The 22727-nt window shown below is 36.3% G+C and overlaps 1 protein-coding gene and 1 long non-coding RNA gene across 3 annotated transcripts in view; one reads left to right on the top strand and one right to left on the bottom strand.

Annotated features, from left to right (window-relative positions):
• Positions 1-22727, bottom strand: part of LOC136789032 (uncharacterized) — a 761292-nt gene that overhangs the window by 460259 nt on the left and 278306 nt on the right. The gene's annotated exons all lie outside the window — the stretch shown is intronic.
• CHD1 (chromodomain helicase DNA binding protein 1) overlaps positions 1-22727 on the top strand; it is a 54743-nt gene that overhangs the window by 1363 nt on the left and 30653 nt on the right. For both annotated transcript variants that reach the window (XM_066987927.1, XM_066987926.1), the window contains exons 2-6: positions 921-1124; positions 17731-17935; positions 18996-19100; positions 20352-20419; positions 22550-22699. In XM_066987927.1, the coding sequence (XP_066844028.1) occupies positions 1072-1124; positions 17731-17935; positions 18996-19100; positions 20352-20419; positions 22550-22699 (581 nt within the window). In that variant the 5' untranslated portion in view covers positions 921-1071. The remainder of the gene's footprint in view (positions 1-920; positions 1125-17730; positions 17936-18995; positions 19101-20351; positions 20420-22549; positions 22700-22727) is intronic.

Below are 22727 nucleotides of genomic sequence, written 5' to 3'. Positions count from 1 at the left end.
AAACTTTCGCCGGGTGCATCTGATACTGCAGTGATCGGACTGAAGATTATCTCGCATGTGAGGCGAGGATCGTTCCATCTGTGGGAGCTGGCTGGTTTGATTTAGTTCAGTCGTGGGTTTTGTTTTTTTTTTTTAGCAGGGCAGTATTTATCTTCCTGCCTCTACCCCCAGCTGGATGTAAACATTATATGTGTGTGTGTCTGGAAGTGCTTCCACTGCGATTGTTGCCTGCATGAAATGGGTCTTACTGAACAGATCTTAACAGATCGTTAACATCCCTATTCTTTACCTATATGTTTAGGGAGGCAGCTTTCCTCAAAAATTTACATCGAGTTTTTCCTGAAGTCAGAACTATGGCAAAAGTTATGCCACAAGGTGTGGTGCAGACACACAGTAAACCATTCTTCTTGCCCTACAATGCTGAAGAGAGGTTCATTTCCATAACATTTCATGCTCTGCAGCTGGTGGTTCAGCAGAGCTGTCATCTTTGTAGTAATGTCAATGAAAAGTTACATAAAGGAGCATAAGGGCCTGTATGCTGGGACCTGACTGCAGTTGGGCAAAAGACGAGACAGGTCTTTCATTTTGTGCATTTTGTGTATCTTGGTTCTTTCTGTATATATACATATATATATATATATATATAATTAAGTGTAGCTGATAAAAAGACCTGTTGAGAAGAATCATTTCTAATTTTCATAGACATCAGGAAAGATTTTCTTTTCAGATAAGAAGTGGTGATAAAGCAAACAATTAGGAATGGGTAACACAGAAAGCTATTTTTCGGTTAAAAAGATGTAATGTCAAATGTGATAGATGCCCCCTTTCAGTATTAGTGTGGCACAGCAAGTTGTTTTTGGTATTTTTTCAGTTGAAAACCTCATTTCAAATTTTGTTAATATTTTTCTTTACCATTTCAGGTATTTGGGGAAAAAATCTCGACTATCTGCAGAGAACAGTAGGCCATACATATCACCCAGAAAACATACAGTACCAGGAAGTGGATTCTTGACATCCACCTTGTAACCGGACTGGACTTTTATTTATCTTTTAAACTCCTTAATATTTACAATGAATGGGCACAGTGATGAAGAAAGTGTAAGAAACAGCAGTGGAGAGTCAAGGTAAGCACTCATTTCAGTTATTCGTGGATGTGTACTCTCATATATTTTGTTTACTAAAATTGATTTACATTTGAACTTTGTGCCAAAGCTTCCTGGTTAGCAAGCAGACCATAGTTAGGAGGACTGGCCATGCTTAATCTGCATGTTACGTTCACGTTGCTTCAACTACTAATTGTAATGATTATGCTGATAACTTATACAATAAAACTTAAGTAGAAAAAAAGTTGCTTCAGCATTCAACAGAACAGCCTTACACTTTTAAGGGAACAAAATGTTTGAAGTGTCAAAAGCTGAAACAGGGTTGGAAAGATAAAGTAAAGCTAGTGCCTCTGCAAGTGCAAGGCACATATACATAATGTGTTGTAAAAAACTTTTTGCTGTACCATCTCTAAAGCAGGAGTAGTAGGCTGTTATTCTAGTTTTTGATATGTAGTACTTCATGAGGCTTCCTTTTTCATGGTGTTGTCAAAGCAGTATAACTACTGAAAATGTGGACTATGTATTTGTTTTCCAAAGTGGAAGTCCAGTTTTCCAGCTGTTTTTTAATTTGAAAGAAAAAAAAATCACAAAGCAAACAAACGAAAAAGCCAGACCTCTAATACTGAATGATTCTGAATGGTAGTGCTCTAGCATGTGTGGAATGTTCACTTGATTGGAATACCCTCGTTAGAACTTCCCTGTCACTGTGCAGGGCGGCGGACAGTTTGTAGGGGTGGAATTAAAAGTTCTCTTACTAGAACAATGCGAAGTTCAACAAGAGTCTTCTGCACTAAGTTCAGAATTCTAAAACTGAAAATGTGGTAAATGCTAGAATTTTAAGATAACAAGGCAAACTTGCTAACAAAAAGTGGTTTTAGACTTCTCTTCTAAGAGATGGTTGTGACCTTGCTGTTAGTGTCCCCATTTGTTATGCTGCCCGTCTTTCTGATCACAGCCTGTTAGTTCATTCCATAAGTCAAAGGTCATAAAGAAAACTGAGTTCTGTGGACATTGTGGAAACATCCACTTGGGTAGGAGAGAGAAGTCTGAATTATTGCTTCAGGTAAAGAAATGCAAGAAGGAGGTAATTGCCTGCTGTCAGCACTGGCTGACCGTTAAGCTTGCACACACCACAGTGAGTGGTGGAGTGGAAAGCAAGGGAAGAGAGAAGTGTTCAGGTGACATTCAGAAGACACCTATGATCAGTAAAACTAAATAAACTTCAATACCTTCTGGGTATTTTTATTTCAAGCTTTCTGTTGCATGAAGTAATGTTCTAGAAAGATGATAACCTTTCTATCCTGTGAATAATTTGTACTCTCTCATATGTACTTCTTAAAGATTTGTGCTTCCAGTAAAGATGAAACTGCTCTAGTTAGTGGATTAATTTGGAGTTTCTTCTAGTATATGGCAAAATAGTGCTGGTTACTTTGAGAAATAAAATAAAACAAGCCTTGTCAGGGAAACATGAACAAAAAAGATGGTGTGAGCAAGGCTAGTTTTCTGAGCTCTAAGACCTCAAACATTAACTTATCGGGGACAACTCTGATGAATTTTTGTGTAATTTGTTTACTATATGAAGCAGGCAGGCCACCTTGCCAAGGATAAGTAGGAAAACTACTTTGTATCAAACTTTGCCTATAAATACCAAGGTTATTTAAAAGCTGTAGCAATTCATAAGACTAAAACAAGTAACATCATAAAAACCTCCCAGCAATTTTGTTGCAATATCAGGAATGTTCCTAGTACTTGAAACCTGGTAGTCACAAGACTTGGTTTTTCATCTTAAAGGTGCTACTGAATCCATCTTTAAAAATTATAAATTTTTTTGTGAAAACTTTTTTTTTTTTGCTAGACTTGTATCAACTATTAATACTGCAGCCTATTTCATGGGCATGTATTGGAAAGCCTAATCGCATGTTTGCTATGTATCATCAGGAAACTCTGTTTTTGTAAATGAAAGATGAAAACTTTCCACTTCAAGTGATGGAGCCCTTTTCTTTCTTGCCTGTTTCCATTATTAAAACAATCATTGCAAAAGGAGTTTGCCACTTATGGGATATCTTAAGCTGACTTACCTCTGTTGTTTAGTCTTTTGTGTGTGTGTGTTTTTTTTTTTCTTTTTGTTATCTTTATAGCTTTCCAGAGTTCTAAATATTTTTATTTATTTATTTTAATAGAAGGGGAAATGCCTAAGTCAACTGCAATTTACTGCAAACAAATGCCCATCTGTAATCAGGGAAGTGTTTCTGTCTTTAACTTTTAAATCCGGAAGTGTGGATTCTACAGAATGGAAGATCAGTGGTAAAATAGTACTGGGCTTAGTGCATTTTCCTTAACTAAACTAGGGAGAGAAGCAAAATGAGAAAGCAATTGAGAATTGCTTCTGTGAAGAAACTGCAATGAAGATCAAAGTTTCAAGAACAGGTAGAAAGGAAGATACGGAGGTGAATACAGTGATAATCCAAGCAGTAGCATTGGTGATAACTAACAAATGTTTGAAAATTATGTCAGTTTACAAATATGATACTTTACAAGTGTAGTATGTCCATTTGCCCCTCTTTGATGTCTCCTGTAAACTTGCATAGCCGTCATTCTGGAGTGACAGCCCTGGTCACTATGAAATACAGCCTGATCTGTGGGAGCCACCAGCACTGCTTTGCAAAGTTAAGAACTGCAATGGATCCAGACTATTAACAAAAACACACAGGCCTCATGGATTTGGCTTGATACTGTTTTAAGGAAATACCTTGACTTGCAGAACGTGTGGAAAGCCTGTAGAACTGTCAGCATTAGGAGGGCTGGAGAAAGGACCAGCCATAAGCCTTATATTTCATACATTGCCAGCACTGTGGTAAGGAACAGTAGCTGTCTTCTGCTCCCTGCGACTAGCAGTAAAGAGGATGCATTTCTGAAGCTGGTGAAAGAAAGAGCTGATTTGCTGTTCTCCTTTCCACTGCTGTGTATATTCATCTGTCTGGTAGATGAGCAGAACACTTTCTGTTGTTGTAGGTACTGAGCCTGAATTTCTGTTTTACTACAGGTGTTAAAGTGCATCTCTCGTGTTTTCATGGTTGAATACATTGGGCACTGTTTGGATTTTCCATGCCTACGTTAGCAACCCGTGAAACTATAAATCAGTTTCAGTTCTAGTACCAAGCATGATGGAGGTTGTAGACTAAGATAAACACTATCATTTAATCTTGTTGCTTGATGTTTTGATTTCTGTGTGATAATCACAGTAGAGTCTAGTCTCCAGCTTCTTCTTTACTTGAAATCACTACTGTGGAATATTTGAAGTAGCTCAAGGTAAAATATTACAGGTACTGTTCATCCAGTTAGCAAGTGCGTTTAGATGTAAAAACTTAATGGCAATTCTCTGAGAAGCTGACTCTTAAAGTTAGGCAATGCATTTTTTGTGTAGTGTTCTTGAAAGCATTCTCGTTGCAAACTTGAATACAAGTAAATGCATACTAGTTACCCAGTAATAAGAAAGCTTAATCAGCAAGGAGGGGCAGTTATACCTGAACAGCAAGACAAGCTCCAGGTAGAACAGGGACTGCGAAAGTGAAACATTGGTGCTAATTGAATAGTAATCTGATTTCCCGTCTCTTTGCTCTTCCTATGTTTCCTGTAGAACAAGGTATGGAGGACTTGGGCAGACCTTCCTTCTTTGTAGGCTGAAATTGGTGTGCTCAGGACAGCTTATCTGGAAAGTGGCTGGCTGGGGTTCAGTCCAGTAAGCAGCTGCTTACACCAAAGAATTTTACCATTCTTTACACATTTGAAAGCTGATGTTAACAGGAGATAGTGATTTCTGTGGGTTTAAATATTTTCAAGCATGTAGTAGTTTGTGGACCACAAAAAATCTTTACGTAAAGACTAAAGACTTTGTCAACAGGTTTCAGATTGCTGTATAAATTCATACCTTCTCTGGAAGATTGAACAGATAAATTTAAAAACCACTATTCCATATTGTTATTTTCAAGAAAAATAAGTTGGAGTTAAACAGATACTTCTCAAATGTATTTGGAGAGATTTTTTTTCCCCTCTTGTTCTCTTCTCTTTTGGTAGAAATTTAATAGGTAATATTAAGAAAAATGTGTGTATATAGCGAGAGAGAGTATGTACCTTAAACTGCATATAAATATATACTTTAGTGCAGGAAAATTCTGAGATCAATAAAAATTCTTGAAAGATAAAGTAAACTACTTGTAGAATTTACTGTGAAGGGCAAGCAGGTATAAAGTAAGTGCTTCTCTTCTGTTACCAGTAATATGCTCTTTGATTAGTAAGTTGCCATTCTATCAAGAATTATCTTTTGTGGAATAAAACACACTGAAACATGATAAGGTATCCCAGTCTAAGTTAAACATGTTTTTTCACTTATCTTAAAAAGTTCAGACAGAATATGTATCAAATCCAAAGTTCTTTTTGTTGTTGTTGTTTTGTTTTGTCTGGAAACCGTTCCAGTTTAAAGAAAAAATTCTAAATTCACAGTACAGCTTTCATTGTGCATGTCATGTAGAGCTGACATTAGGACACCTGCTGAGTTTTCCATGTCCCAGTCATTGTCTAACCTAACTGGGCTGGCAAATACGTGCTTCTGTTTCACCATTCTGAGAGTTTCAAAATTTTAGCTGATACCAGCTTTTCACATTCCTTAATACAGAATGAAGCGTTAAGAATTAAGTTATTATGGTACAGCTAGTGCATACACCAGACCTCACCAGACAGAGCATCTCAGTGTTTTTTATTTATTTATTTACTACTGGAGGGGGACAGGACTGACTTAGATTTAATACATTTTTTTATTTTTTTTTTTTGCTGGTGATTCAGAAGGTGCTCCCGGTAGAGACGTGCTGCAGCTAGCACAGCTGCATACCGAAGGATAGTTCCATTGCCCAGCAGTGTAGTGGTTCCCCTGGGGAACCACTGGTATCTCCTCCTGCCTGTGAGGTATTCCCAGAATTCCTTTGTGCTCTTAAGATTTGTGACTTGTGGCTCTTAGAGAAAGGCTTGCGATGTGGTTCATAGAGAGTGAAAGCTGGTGGATGGAGAATACAATTCTGATACCTTTACTTTAGGTAAAGTTTATAGTAGTGGCATCAGAGAGTCTGTGGGACTATGTACAAATGCAGTGTATCTTTTACTGTCCTTTGAGTTGTTGGCATTTGTCAGGAAATTCATTTGAGTTCAGACTTCCTAGTGGCTGAGGATGGGAAATAATGTTTGATTGCCTGAACCTTGTACTTATTGTCCCTTTTGCTTTTTACTGGTACTGATGAATAAGGTAATTCTTCTCTGTGCATCTAAATCAAATTGAGTACAAGTGGGTTTGTTGTTGTTGTTTTGTTTTATTTTTTAAGATATCTTAGATAACATTTCCCTGAATAAACTTAAATGTGAACTTTAAGTTTTAAGAATTTGGCATTTAGCATTACTTTTGCTCATTCTGATTGGCCTTTTTATATCTAATTACTTGTCTTCCTTCAACTTCCGGTTTATTAAAAAAAAAAAAAAAAAAAAAGAAAAAATAGTCCACCGTCATCTCACATGTTTTTCGAAGACCCTGCAGAAATTCACTTTTTTTTTTTTTTAGTGTGTTGAACTTTTATTTTGCTTAAATTGATACTCTGTTTCCTGATGTTTTTAAAGCAGAAGACTCTTACGGAAGCTTAACCTAATGAGTGCACTCTAAATCAGCAGTGATAAATTGTTGTCTCTTGGGTCCATTGTTAACCTAGCCCTCACACAGAGGTCTAAATGCTCAGATAGTTCTTTTGCAACATAACTTGTGTTGCTTTTCATCCCAGGGCTTCCAAGTGCTGTTTGTGAATTAGCAGTCTTTGTTCCTCACTGTGTGTTCATATCAGATGGACCTTGTTTTAAGGGGTAAGCTAGTAAAGCTAAACTTAGGGGTATTGAAAAGAACTAATGACTCTGTGACACAATACTTGGTTTTAGTCTGTTTTGGTGTTAACGATTTGTCTTTTTAGGCCTGTTATCTCTCCAAAGCATTCTCTAGTTTCATTTCATAGGTATTTACGGGGAGGTTGAAAAATTAGCAGGTAGAAACACGTGCGAAAATTATTCAATCTGGTACTGTGAGTAAGCTGTGTTACTTTTTCTTGCAAAGTAGTTTGAAAATAAAATGCATCCCTAAATGCAGTTATTTTTCTTAAATGTATTGGGTGTACCTAGAGACAGTTTTGTTGTCGTTCATTTGTTTGTTGTTTGCTTGTTTAGTGTTTTTAGAAACAAACAAAAATGTCACAGTGTCAGTCTTCCATACCAAATCAGATTTGACATTGCTACTATACAAATGCAGTTACTTGACTCAAGGACTAGGGGTGAGAGAGGCTTCTTGACTATATACTTTGAAAAGTACACTTCATAAACGTGACCTCATTTTGTCAGCATGCATGAAACTACACTTTTTCACACAGAAATCGTGTCCTGGGAATTTACTGTTCATTTTTAATGTACACAATTGCTACTGCAGGTTTTTACTGTGTGTTAACTTTGTCGTCATTGCTGTGATCTGTTTGCAAGGTAGAGAAGGAGTCTCATTCAAGCAATACCAAAAAGAACATCATTATTGCTTTATCCATCACACTCGCTTCTATTTCATATTCCTATGATGCTCCAGTAACTGTTTCGTGCAGCCATGTGTATTGCTGTCTCTTTTTTTTTTTTTTTTCAGTAGAACAAAGTACAGTGTATGTAATGAATGATTTCTTATTAAGGAATCCTTTTATCACATGATGCTGTTTTCATTTTACTGTTGCCCCCACTCATCTATCACCAAGTAATACCTATAATTTGCTTGGAGCAAGGGGTAGAAGGCTTATGCGACATACTCTTAAATTTAAAAGAGAGATTTACAAAAGCAGGAATTCGGTTTTAAGTAACGGAACTAAGTGCCTAGAGGAGCACAAATGCTCTTTGACAGTTAATGAATATTGTCTTTATAGATTATATTAACAGAACCTCTGTTCTGTAGCTTCTGTTGCCTAACCCTGTTATTTTCCATGAACACATCATATTCTAGTCTTGATAGTGTTTATAATTTCTGTTGATGTTTGTATCTTGGAAGCGCCTTCCTCAGTAAAGAAGGTAGGAAAAAAAACAAGTTAGACCACAGGATAGAGTTGGCTAGAAGGTCAGCAGTGCAAGACCAGAGCAAAGGGAAGTAACATGAAGGGTGGGATAGGGTAAACTGACAAACCCAGATGAAAGTTAACTGAGTGAACCCTTGTATTACTGCCCTTTTCACGGATTATGTGTAAGATATGGATGATTTTTCAACAGAAAGAGTCCAAAGAAGAAAGGCCATGACTCTGGATTGTCCAGCAGAGTCTCTTTCTTGACCATATTCAGAAAGGGTAAGGAAAAGTCAACAGTGTTCTAATTTATGCTAGGTGCCTGAAGATAGCAGAGATTTCCTCCTATTTTCCAGTTTCAATTAGGCTTTTTTTTGGAAGAGGGGGAAAAAAAAAGATAAAGGTGCACATGCAAAAAGCTGGTTGTGTTGAACCCAAGCCCTCTCTTTTATGCTACTTAAGGTGTCCACAGCATGGTGAGTATGGTGTTCTCTTTTGCCTTTTGCTGAACTGTTTCCAATAAAAGCATATTAAGCAAAGGCAATGACCCTGGGCTGTACAGGAAGAGAAGGGGGCGAGAGAGAGGGCACTTGTGTTTCTTTTTAAGCAAGGGGAACTCTGATGGGCAGAAGACCGGAACTGCTGTTTTTGAGATGTTATTTACATACCAGCATTAGGCAGCAGGTAACAGGTAATTATAACAGTATTCTGAGTTAAGGAAATATTTCACTGTTAATGGTCCTTGTGTCCTATTCCTAGGGATTTGATACCATAATCTCAGTAGTTAATGGTGCCAGTTCAGGTGATGAATTTTGTGGAGGTCAGCAGTGCTACTTTGCACTAATGAGCATTACTGATTGTGAGAAAAATTAGAAAAATTATGGACACTGGCTAGACTACATCAGATAATATTTCACGCTCTTTAGTTAGAAGGAATTGCTTGTAGACCATGCCTCAAGAAATGCAGGGAAAATTAAAGAAGCTCACAAATATGGAAAGGAAAATGACAAGGGTGTTATGAATACCTGACAGCTACTATCTCTCGGAACTTATATTTTAACATCCTTATTATAGAACCTAGGTCCTGTTTCTTTAATGCAATTAAACTGGCTGTCATACAGATCTTTTTTTTTCGTCCTTTTTTTTTAATGGAACATCAATTTTAAAGTCAAATTTCAAAGCAAAGAGAATGAAATGCCTCTCACTTGTCACTTGTTAACTTCCAATGATTTACAGAAAGTAAACGTATTTTCTTTTTAGATTGTATCTTCCTTGCTTTTCCACTTCAAGATGGATTAAACCATTTCTGCTGATACAGGTTGGAGTGAGAGATTGCTTGTCTTCTCAAAATTCTAAGAAGTATGTAGACTTCCCTCGAGTTGATTATGGTTGGGTTTTGCCCTGTTTATAACTGTTGGTAAAGGCATCCATTTCAGTGAATTGAGAAAATTACATCTGAGCTACTAAGAATCTGTATGAAACTTCTGTATCCTGTTTGTCTTTTCCTGTAAACCTCAAAAACTCCAACAATTGTATTTTTAAAAACTCTGGTGTACTAGCTCTCTAAACTCAGTGATGCTTTGTGTGGAGAAAGGTGAGGAGGTATTAGACAATACAACATTTTAGGCACTTGGAAAAGAAGTTGCATTCTATCATGATGCGATGTGGAGTGTATGCATATTGAAATTGAAAACTGCCAAAAAAACAAACAAACAAAAAGTCCTTTTCACTTGAAATTGATTTAACTTTTTAAATTCTGGACTGATTTGCTTCGTTTTATATTTTGGTTTCAGGATAGCAGTCATAAGAAATACTTACCAGTTCACTCCAGCTTGCTTCTTTTGCTCTGTCAGCCCTTTAGGTTGATAGGGTTTTGAAACCTGAATCTGTTTCCTCTACTGACACCACTGAGGGGTACTGTGCTAGGGCAAGGTTGGAGAGGGTAGCAGTAGAGATGTCAGCAAAACTTAATCTTGTAGAACCCTCACCAACAGCTGAATACATTGGTGAGGACTGAGAAGGTGTTTTCAAATGATAGTAGTTTATACTACTGCCTGTACCATTGTTCAAATTGTGTGAAAACTGCAGAAATTCTGAATCAAGGTAGGAACATCTAAAGAGAAATTTCTAAATTCCCTCTTCTTGAGTTCCCTGATTACTGGTGAGGAGATGATAGATCTAACTTTTCTTCTTCTATGCACAAATGTGTTTGTGTGTGTGCACCTTTTCTTAAATAAATCCATCCATCCTTCTAGGGATAGCATCTAGCATACTAGGTTATAATCTGAATTACTGCTCATGTAGTAGAGGGTCATAGGTAATCCCATGAAAAGGATTACAGATTTATGTTCATACTTGATAGCCCAGGTTTGCTTAAAGTGTCAGTGTTAGGGATAAGGAGAGTCCTCTCTCTGTTATGTTTTCTTTTTTTAGAATCTTATAATGCAGTTGTCTCCAAATACTTTGTTAGTACACTGCTGCTATCAATAAAGATGTTTTAAGCAAACACCTCCAATGTATGTATATTAATTTATAAATGAATGTACATGTGCTGTTGCGCTAACAAGTACCTTATAAAACACAAAATACAGAAATTAAAAAGAATAAAGATAATATTTTTTAAATACTTTGATTTATTAATGGTACAAAAAGCCTTTTTGCTCTCACTAAAAAAATAACATTCTTCATTACTTTTTAAAATCTTGGTTTAAAGCTTCGCAATATAGTGTTTTGAAGGCCTGATTCTAAGATCAGTTTATTTTAATATTTTGTTTTAATGGCTGCCTTAGATGATAAAGGTAATTCACTAAGATATGTAGATCTAAATCGAAGAAACACATCATTGGCTACATCTACTAAGTCTTGATACATACCTTTAATCGCATACACTAAGTATACAAAGGCTTTTCTTGAAATTTGGCTAGTGAATTTTCATCTTCCCTAGTATCTATATGTTCTTGCAAATTAAGAAGAAGGTGTTGCATACTTTCAACGAATGGGCTCAAAACCCACTGAAACTCTTTGGAAGATTTTTAACAGGTTACAAATTTATTTCTAAGTTTAAGAGTACAGACATAGTATTTTTTTGTAGGTGATGAGCATCACTTTTGGCAATAAAATCACAGAAACACAGAATGGTTAAGGTTGGAAGGGATCTCTGGATATCATCTAGTTCAACCCACCCTGCTCAAGTGGGGTCCCCTGTAGCACGTTGCACAGGATCACATCTAGGTGGGTTTTGAATATTTCCAGAGAAGGAGACTCTGCAACGTGTTCCAGTGCTCTGTCACACTCACAGTAAGGAGGTTTTTCCTCATATTCAGCTGGAACTTCTTGTGTTTCAGTTTGTGCCCATTGTTTCTCATCCGATTGCTGGGTACCACCAAAAAGAGTCTGTCCCTGTCGTCTTGACACCCTCCCTTAAAATACTTCAATGAGTATTCATTGATAAGATCCCCTCTCAGCCTTCTCTTCGCCAGGCTGAAGAGGCCCAGCTCTCTCAGCCTTTCCTTGTAAGAGAGATGCTCCAGTCTCCTAATCATTGTTAAAAGTCCTCCACTGGACTGTCTCTAGCAGCTCTATGTCTGTCCTGTACTGGGGAGCCCAGAACTCGACACGGTACTCCAGGTGTGGCCTCACCAGGGCTGAGTAGAGTGGGAGGATTACCTCTCACAAACTGCTGGCAACGGCCTTCCTAATGCACCCCTCTATATCATCACATAGTAATGGAAACATTTCCAGACATTTGTATTCAAAATGCAGGTGCTATTTGACTTACTGTTAGAATTTCACCTTTACGTGTAAGGGATACATAAGTGTTACATTCTTCAAAGATATTTGCTAGTTAGCATAGTAGTGGTGACCGCTCATTATACAACAAACAAGCTAGCCTGAGTGCATCACTCTGAAGCACTTGGCTGGCAGCTAGTGAAGCTTTCTGTGATACAAAAGATTTTTATGGTCGTTTCCCACCTCATTACAAAGCGTTGTAATGTCTTGTTTTCATTGAATTAACCACATTAATGGCATCCTTCAGCACTCTGTGCAGTTCTAGCTCCAAATTCTTTGTTGCAATGGCTTGCCTGTGATTGATACAGGGGATGATTTTCATGTGTGGTACTATCTCTATAACCCTTATCCCAAATCCTTGTTTTATTCCAGTCAAAGCAGCCACTCCATCAGTGGTTACATTAGCACAGTTTTTCCATTATTTTTATTAAGGAATTCATTTACTTTTGAGAACACGTCTTCTCTGGTACATCTTTCCTTCAGTGGTTCTCAAAAAAAGTAGTTATTGTATTTATCATTGAAACAGAATCCATGAGAGGAGATGTTAGAAACACCTGTACTTTCATCCAACCATCTAGCAAACTTGCGCTCTGTATAATTCATTCTAATGTTTATGTCTTCAAATCTTCATGATTATTTTCTATGTGTCTTTCGGTAGTATCTACTGACAAAGGATTGTGTGTTAGTTTGTGACCATTTTGCTTTCCGTGCATTATTTCAGCAATTTTTACAGCAGCAGGAAGTAAATGACCCAGTAGTCTGTGGCTTTTAGTATTTCACTGTTAAATAAGGAACCTTAAAAGAGGCCTTCTGAATGTTTATCATTAGATTTAGTGAAATTTTGTGAAGTACGGGGTTGAGAATGGAATCACAGAGTCATAGAATAGTTTGGGTTGGAAGGGACCTTAAAGACCACCTGGTTCCAAACCTCTGCCATGGGCAGGGATACCTCTCAGTAGACTAGGCTGTTCAAAGCCCCATCCAACCTGGCCCCTCTTTCCTCAAGGGTTTTGTCCCATGGTTCTCTACCAAGCATGTCACATGACTTTTCAAGTATTGCATGACTTGAAAAATGACTGAAAAAGTTACAGAGGTTTGTCTTCATGCTCTGGTAGTTTTTAAATGTCTCGCTAATTGTGATGACTTCATAATATCATTAGCTAGTATCTCAAGACACTCTATACACTTGTAGTGAGGTTCATTGTTAATGATAGTTGATGTAAATACATATTTGAGATAGTTTTCTCGATAATTTTGGCTTTTCCTTTTGGCCAACTTCTGGTCAGATCTGATTAGACTGTCATTGTTTTTTACCTTGCAATGTGACTGACTTAAAGACGCGTCGACTCTGTCATTTTCTTCTTGTTCGCTTGTCCTTACAGTATTATCTATCATCAGTCCATTATTCCTTTGCAGGAACTCTTTTAAGTCATTTCTCCATTTTGTAAGGCATGGTTTGGTTAGAACTGTGTAATATAATCCATAAACCCACTTAACCAGGCGCACGTAGGCTGCGTTACGTGCATACCCGGAAGGCAAATGAAAGTGAAGGCCACCTCTGTCATCCCTCTGCATTGTGGAGCACGTACTCTTCCTCAGGACACCTCAAACCAGTGTATGACCCTCTGACATACAGACTCAGTGAGGTCACCAGTATCAATCTATATATTAAATATTTGTAAAACTTAAATGATTTTTTCTTTCTTTAGATTAAAAATAAATAGGAGTTCTAGCATTTTCTTTGCGTTCCTGTGGATTGTCTTGAGCACCCCCTGGGTTGTGCACACACTGCTTTGGAGACCACTGCTTCAGTGTGCTTCTAGTTATATTTTGACAGTGTAGTGTCAGCATGGTTTATCTTCATTGCATATGCAATTCTGGTTATGCAGAACTTACTCATGTATTACGCCATTCCCTACCTCCTTTGCAAAAGAGAACTTGATGGGTTTGGGTTATCATACTGTCTTTATAGAGGTTGCACCTCCAAGTCAAAATTATACTGAAGCTCAGGTTTGAAATGGATAATTTTTTGCAGTGAGAGTATGAGATGAAATGAGTGTGTATCGGTAGCCTTCAGAGCCTACCACTTATACTTGTCCTGTGGCTAGTTAACAGTTTAAGTTCTCTGCGCATCAGTAGAAAAAAAAGTCGCATCTATTTATCTCACTTTTTTTTTTTTTTTATGTGTGGTGGTTGCATCATGACCTCTGGGAACATATGATGCACGCGAGGAATTGGTCTAGTGTATTTTTACGCATCTGCATTAATTTGGATGACTAGAGTTGAAGTAAACTCTGAAGCTCTGCTCAGTATACCGTAGTCTTATGTTCTTGAACTCCCATAGTGCTTTTTACATGTTTTTTAAAAGTTCTGGATTAACTAGTATGAATACTACCATACCATTTTAAGATTTGATAAATGCTTTACCGAGTCATTATTGTTTAAAAAGAGCAAATTGCAATCTTCTCCCTAATTTAAAATTACTTGCTGCTAGTCACTTTGTCTCTTCCTATCTCCTTGTTGTATTGTCTTAATTTTTTGTTTATTTTTTATTCCACTGTGTTTAGTAAAATGCGATGGTTGCTACAGTCTTTTATCTTATCTTACTGTTTTTCTCTGTTCTGTGTACCAATGAGTCAGTGGTAATCCTGCATTGTCCTTTGTACATGATATCATTAGGAAAGCTCTAAATCAGTTGTTATGAACCTTATTATTTGTTCTTCCTCTTTCTTGTAACCTCCTTTCTTCTTCTTCCCATCCTTTTGTTTTAAGCTGTAAATCTCTTTTATTGTCTTATATTATTAGTAAATGGGTTGAATATTGACTTAAAGATTTTTACTCATCAGGTAGTTACTATTGCAGCTGAGTCATACTAGGTTGCTCTTGTCGATAACAAAGCAGTTTGTTGTGAGAAGCAGGGTTTATGAGAGAACTCTTACTCTGCTGGTCCTGCTACTAAGCCTCGTTGGAATTCATTCTTAGACAACTCTGGAACCTGTTGATGGGTTTTTATAACTTAACAGAGAGCTTAAGTGATATTTAGTTGATCTTTTGATAAGGAAAACAATTTGGAATCTTTTTTTTTTTTTTAAATATCTCACTCCAGAGCAACTAGCAGTATCTGTGAGACTTTTTTTATTCTCATGGTCCCTTTGTTTTTGAACTTGCCACGTGCTTATCATGAAGAACATCAAATTACTTAAAATTTCCCATCAACTGTGAATCTGACTGACATATTTTTTTCTTGCTTATCTAAATTGACTGGAAATACATTTTTCCTTTGACTTCTCCACTGTTATACCCTGTAGTGGAATTAGACATTTTTCATAATGTTGGCAAGTTGTTTGGCATTAGATGGCTTATTCTAGAAACAAATTCCTCCATGGAACCTTAGAATAGAGGTACATTATTTTGATTGCCTTTGGCTCTATGTGCTTTCGAACCTGTGGTTAGCACTGTGTTACTATGTATGATATATTTTACCACTGTTTGGAAAGCTAACTTGATTGTCATCCTTGTGGCACAATGTTTTGCATCTTTCTTAAATACGGTAATGTACCTTAGTATTGCCCTCCATGTGAAAATTGTGAGCAAGCTTTGTCCTCCATTGAGATATTTGATTTCCTTTCTCTCTTCCAAGATTATGTAGGATTTGCACATTTTTGTTGCCTTTTTGTCATGTACTTGTCTGTCTGGTATTTACTTGTCTCTCAAGGTTTCTCTTTTCTCTATTTTCTTCATTTGTAGTTAGTGCTAATGTCTGCAGTTCTCGTTATGTGTACTTACAGCACCTCACTATGCTGTTGTTTTACAGTAATAGAATCATGGAATGGTTTTGGTTGGAAGGAACCTTAAAGACCACCTAGTTCCAGCCCCCCTGCCAGGGGCAGGGACACCTCCCATCAGACCAGGTTGCCCAAAGCCCAGTGCAGCCTGGCCTTTACCACCTCCCAGGAAGGGGCATCCACAGCTTCTCTGGGCAACATGGACCAGTGCCTCACCACCCTCCGAGTGAAGAATTTCTTCTTAATATCTAATCTAAATCTACTCTCTTTTAGTTTAAAAACATTACTCCTCGTCCTGTCACTACACCTGCTGACAAATGAGTCCCTCCCCAGCATTCCTGAGGGACACCCTTTAGATACTGGAAGGCCACTCTAAGGTCTCCCCAGAGCCTTCTCTTCTCCAGGCTGAACAATCCCAACTATCTCTGAGTCTTTTCATAGGAGAGGTTCTCCAGCCCTTTGATCATTCTTGTGGCCCTTCTCTGGACCTGCTCTAACAGGTCAAGAATACAAAGCTGCAGAAGTTTCTAATAAAATAACCTGCTTGTAATACTGTAATTTAATGTAATTTACCCAGCATTAAAGGTAAGATAATATTTGTGTACAAGAACACTATTCTATTTAAACTCTCTTCAGTAAATCATGGTGGACTGCCCTTAATTTCTGGTAAACAGTTTAAACTCTGTTCATCTTCTGTAGAGGCAGCCTTGCTTAATTTTGCAGGTCAGGTTAGAATTAAAGCACCATCCTGGAAATCCACTTTCTATGATAGAAAAGGGACGTTTGGGAGCAGCTTTGTTGCTTCACAGTTTTCTCTTCCACAAGTGTGAGGAAGGCCAGAAGCATTGGGTTTCTCCATATCCAACCCCCTCTTCAGAACCAGGAAGCTTCACCATGGTTTGTTTCTTTCTCTTTGTTTCAAAGCAGGTAGATGCAGATGGCTTTTTGAGGTATACTCATCCCCAGCTGACTGTCAGCCAGGTGAATTGTGCTGACAGAGGTAGGGGTAGATCTTGATACCAGCTTTTATCATTTCTGGATTTTGTCAATGTCATTACTGTGCTTTTCCAATGCTTGCAGTCAATGTGTAAATAATATGAAATAATTTTCTCTGTGGTGGCATGATTACAATATTTTTCCTCATGATATCTTTGAAATACAGTAGTATTAACCTGATTAAAATTTTAGCTTGGCACCTTTATGAAGTTGTTTAAAAAATGTTTTTATATTTTGGAATAGTCATAAAATAAACATTGAAATATTGTGATTTCAAAGTATGTTAAATCTGGTGTAAAGTGCAGGTGGAAAAATTAGGTGGAGTAATTTGGAGGCTCAAAAATAAGGAAAGTGCCTCAGCACAAGTCTTATAATCAGTGACAAATTCAGGTTTGGCCGCATAGGGAATTTTACTGTTGTTATTTTTAACAAAATAAGATTGTAGCATTTGTTTTAAAGAGATGTGCTCTCGTTTGAATAAATAAATAAATAGGGGAGGCTGCTGATCTATAAAAAATCAAGAGTTCTTTATATTTTATTTGGACAGGTAAAGACGTGTGAAGTATACTTACTGTCAAAAGGTGTATATATATATATATAATATGGTAGATCTAAACAAGCATTTTTGGATGTGGGGGTGGAAAGTGTGAGTAGGTGAGAAACATTTGTATCACCTTTATTTCTCTTGCTTGACTCTCCATGTTAATCAGAATATTCTTGTTTTAATCCTTGCTTTTTTAGGTTTCAGAAAAAGTATCTGATTAAACTCTGAATTCTTGTTTCTTATTTATTTTGACCTTTATTCATCTCATCTTATTTAATCAACTCAATATTTTTGTGTGCTACCCATGTATCTGGTCTAATGTAATAGTTGGTTTGTAGGTGAAGCCAAAGTAACTTGTTTTAGATACCTTAGCCATTTTGTAATATCCCACTGTCTTCTAATTGCAGTCGATCAGATGATGATTCTGGGTCAGCATCAGGTTCTGGATCTGGTTCAAGCTCTGGAAGCAGTAGCGATGGAAGTAGCAGCCAGTCAGGGAGCAGTGACTCTGACTCTGGTTCAGAGTCAGGCAGCCAATCAGAATCGGAGTCCGACACATCTAGAGAGAAGAAACAAGTACAAGCTAAACCACCAAAAGTTGATGGAACTGAGGTAAAACAAAACATACAAATGAAGTCTTTATGGGGAAAAAAACATTGTTCTTGTTTCAAAAAGATTTTCTTTTAAAATGAAAAGTGTTTAGATTTTAATTTAATTGGTTATTAATTGCATGTACTGCAGCTGTCTTAAATATTCGTCTCAGTTTCTCATGACAAGTACTTGAACTGATGTTCTTAAATTCTCACTTGTGTAGGTATTTTGAGTTAGATGCCTACATAAATTTTGTTATGCAGAAGCACTAACTTACTTGAACCTTACCAAAGGCAGTCAGATGAAATGTTGCTGTTTCTGAAATTCTATTTTTACATTGTTTCAGTAATACTTAGTTTCCTTGTATCAATAAATAGTCATACAAAAAATTCAAGCTTACATACAGCTTGCTTTTTGTATCAGAAAGTTCATTAAGTTTAGGAAAAAGTGATGTTTTGCCCTCCTAAATCAAGTGGGCCAAAATTACCTGCACTCTCCTCTGTTGTATGGATTTGTTTAGGTGATAAACACCCATATATATATGCGCTCTCTCTCTCTCTCTCTCTCTCTCTCTCTCTCTCTCTCTCTATGTATTATAGTATAGTATAATATATTTTATAGTAATATGTTATTATAGTATTATATTATATATATATATAGTATTATAGATATGAAAGGCAATAATGTAATCATTGTATAAAACTCAAAGACTGTTATGGATTGTCTTTTATACTTTTGTTAATGTATTTCACTATTCCCATATGAAACAAAAACATATTAGGTAAATAGTCTGAACAGGTTTATCTGGATCAGCTTAAAAATTTTCTTTATAAAAGTTTTACATTAACAATGCCTACACAACTATTGTTAAACTTAGTGAAAGAACTGTCTCAAAAATTCTTACATAATTTTCTGTTTTCAGGAAATCTCACTGCTTTAAAATGGTATTCATTATTATTAGTGTGTGCAGTATTTTGTTGTGATATAAATAGTATTGATGAAATTGAGATTAGTCATAATAATTAGTCATAATCTTGAGTTTCAGTATGTTTAACTGACTTACATGTCAATTCCTACTCAGTTTTGGAAGTCCAGTCCAAGTATACTTGCTGTACAGAGATCAGCAGTGCTCAAGAAGCAACAGCAACAACAAAAGGCAGTATCATCAGACAGTGTTTCTGAAGAGGTGAATAATATACATTAGTTTACTTTACCATGTAAACATGACTGTTCTGTTGCCTCATATGATAGATTACAATTTTTTAGAGCCAAGCTGTATTCTGTAAGTGCGTGTTATAGTCTTAGTCTGTAAAAGTAATGTTCAAATAACTGACCTTTTTATAAGGAAAGGTAAAAAATAGTTCTAGTTACTTGTCTTCAGATGAGTTATGCCAAAATTATAGCAGCCTAGATTTATGAATATCTTCAGGTAGATATTCTGTGATGTATGGACAAAATTTTCAAGCCACACTGTACTGCCTTTCATTGTGTTTTTGGCCTATTGCATTTCTTAAAGATAATTAAAAATGATAGAGGATTGTTCAACTGTTCTTTCTGTGGAAAGGTACCTGCTATGTTTTTCAAAAAGTCGGTATGGAATATAAAACTACATATTTTTGTACAGTTACTACAAAATAATTCTTGTATTCTAAGAACCACACCTGAATTCTAGATATTTTAATACCTAAGCCATTGGCTAAACTTGACTTTGTGCAGTAGGAATATCTTCTAAGGAGGCTAGTGACAGTGAAATGGTACTTACAAATCAGATTTTTCTCCTTCATTGGAAATACTACACTGGTCACACTTACTTGGCTAGATCTGCTTTTGTCTGGTTTAGCTACTCATTGTTAACATAATCTCACATCAATAAAACATTAATTTACAGCTGTTTCTAAGTGTCTCTTTCTGAAAGATGTTTTTCAGGATAAAAATGATTTAAACTTTGTCCCTATGAATTGTTTTTTTGGAAAATCTAGTTTTGAGAAGATTCTTTTTTTTTCTTTTTCTGAGAGTAGAGAGAAGAACAAACATAATATTCTCAAAATTTTCTTAAACTGGTGTTTAAATGTGAAAGATTATAGAAGGTGGGAGAGCTCTGAAAGGTTAGGAGGTTTTATTATTTTTTGGTAGAACCATCATATTGATTAACTTGGAGCATCTGAAGCCATCGCTTTATTTTATGTAGGCATAATAGTTATTTTTAAGACTTTTCTTCGTGATGTTCTGTAGAGCTCTGCTGGCACAATATATTCATAGATGGTTAGATACTAAAACAACAGCAGTCCTTGTCTTAGTCTTCTATATTAGTCCCTTTGGGGGATGAAGAGAGTAAAACATGAACAATATGATGTCAATTTGAATGTGGGAGCTGAATACTATAAGTATTTCATTCTTGTCATTGTAATGAATAGTATATTTGTTTCTTCATCTGCAGGAGTCATCCAGTAGTGAAGATTCTGCCGATGACTCATCCAGTGAAACCAAGAAGAAAAAACATAAAGAGTAAGATATTTTCATAAGTAATATCACATAATTGTTTGTCACAGTGATGTATACTCATAACTGATACCTTATTTTCCACACTGAAAATGCTTAAGTTTTCTTTCTAATTCATCTTGTTCTCGTGTTTCTCAATTTTGATTGACATTTTGGAATATTAAAAAAAAAAAAACTTTTAAATAAATATCTATATCATATTTCTGAGCAAAAGTGTCTGCAGCATTGTTCAAAAACATTCATTAGTGCTTTTATTTTTAAAATAATTTGTTGCAACATATTTTTGAGTTTAAGGCCCTCCTTAAAAGTTTTTGTAGAAATTGGAAACTCCTTAGGTTGTCTCATAAAATTAAAGATGGAATCTCCTAGTCAGTGCCAACTTTTTCTTATTTGTTTTTCCTCTGAAAAGTTCAAAAGTTGTTATAATTCTGACAGTAATTAGCTTTATTAACTGGAAAACAAAGTTTCATTGAAATTGTTCTGTTAGATCAGTTAAGTGGTAGATCAAAAATTTGTGAGAAGCATTATAGTATGTCACATAGCAATGAGAAGTGAATAGGCGTAGTGACCTGTGTTTTTTGTGAATGCTGTGTAGAAATGGAACTGTTCTATCATTCTTCTTCTCACAATTAATGAATCATTGCACTTCCCAGGGTTGCTGCTATATTGTCTTCATGAAATGGTAGTTGGAAAAAAAAGGGCAAAAAACCTATGCAAAACAGTACTTTTCTAATGATGAGTTGTTATTCATAGTCTTCTGCTACTTAAAAATTTGATTGCACCTAATAACATCCTCCGTTACAAGAAGCATATTTAAGTTTAGGAACCAATAACCAAATCACCTCATATACCCAATGCTTTAATTTTGTCCTACAATTCTCCTGAACAAGTATGTCTGCAGTTGCTATATGATATGCAGATCAGAGATTTCTCAATATGTAACTTGGTACATGATCAAGCCTAAGAGGATTGTGCTTTATATCTGTGGTCTGTATTTCCAAATAGATGTATGTTTTGGACTTCTCTCTCTCCCTCTCTCTCTCTCTCTTTTTTTTTTTTTTTTAACTTAATGCTTGCAGAAAAAGTATAAGTCATGATTTCTTGCCATTGCGCATGCACCATCTGTACCATATGCTTACATATGTAAGTCTTGGATGACCAGAACAATGGGACTGTAATTTCTGCCAGGACCTAATGCATATTTAAGTGAGAGAGAGGTCAAAGCACTGGTTCCTAGGCTTCCTTACTGGAATTTTACGGATGAGAATTTTTTGGTTATATTCCAACTTTGATAAACATCAGTACTGCTTGGTACACCTTGGTCAAAGAAACCTAAACCTGATATTAGATTTAGCAACCTTTCAACAATGCACACCATTTTTTTTTTCTTCTCCATGAAGATATTGAGATTAATTTGCCTATATTCAGTTAGAGTCTGAGAAAATGTACTGTTCATTATCTTCTCTGTTGCAAAGTTGATCACAGCTAAGCAGGGGCAAGGAGATTCTGCTGCTCAGAGTCACAAGTGACTTATTCATAGTATGCTGTCTGGTTGTGAAGCTCTGATTTAGGAACTCAGCGGGAGCTTTTGGGAGCTAGTGCCTCTCACAGGTGCTGCAGTTCAAATATTTTGGCATGTTTCTCAAATCTTTTTCTGCATTATCTTTTGTTTTTTTGTGCCGAAGCTGCTCATTATTCACATGAGACACAGGGAACATAGGTATTAGAAAATACAGGACTCTCCAGAATGTACGTGACAAGGTTTTATGATTTGAGCATGTGTAAGTTCCGATAAACATGTATCTTTCTAGTTAGACTTATTAAGTTCTTTGGTTTCTTAATATCATTCTTAACTCGTTACTTCAAGCTGAAATGTGTGTAGAAATCCAGATTTTTGTAGTTTTGAATTTTACCCCTACTTCTTGATAATGGAGGACTTAGTTCAATTCCCTTCGAAGCCATTGGGCATTTTTGTTTATCATTCATGACAATAATTTTTACAACTTTCTGTCCATCGGCTAAAATGGCTGTTTTATTTCTGTGAGGAATGCTTGAATTACAATAGATAACTATGGTTGAATATCTGATTAAAAAAAAACACAAACTGAATTATTCTTTTGTCTTTCAATTTTACAGCGAAGACTGGCAAATGTCAGAGTCAGGATCCATATCGGGAACTGGTTCTGATTCTGAATCAGAGGAAGACAGGGATAATAGCAGTTGTGACGAAAGTGAATCAGACTATGAGCCAAAAAACAAGGTCAAAAGCCGGAAACCTCCAAGCAGGTTAGAAGTCCTTTATACTCTGGTACTA

This window comes from Anser cygnoides, chromosome Z, assembly GCF_040182565.1.
Source record: "Anser cygnoides isolate HZ-2024a breed goose chromosome Z, Taihu_goose_T2T_genome, whole genome shotgun sequence".
In the NCBI taxonomy this organism is placed as follows: Eukaryota; Metazoa; Chordata; class Aves; order Anseriformes; family Anatidae; genus Anser; species Anser cygnoides.
This window is presented reverse-complemented; position numbering and strand designations above follow the sequence as displayed.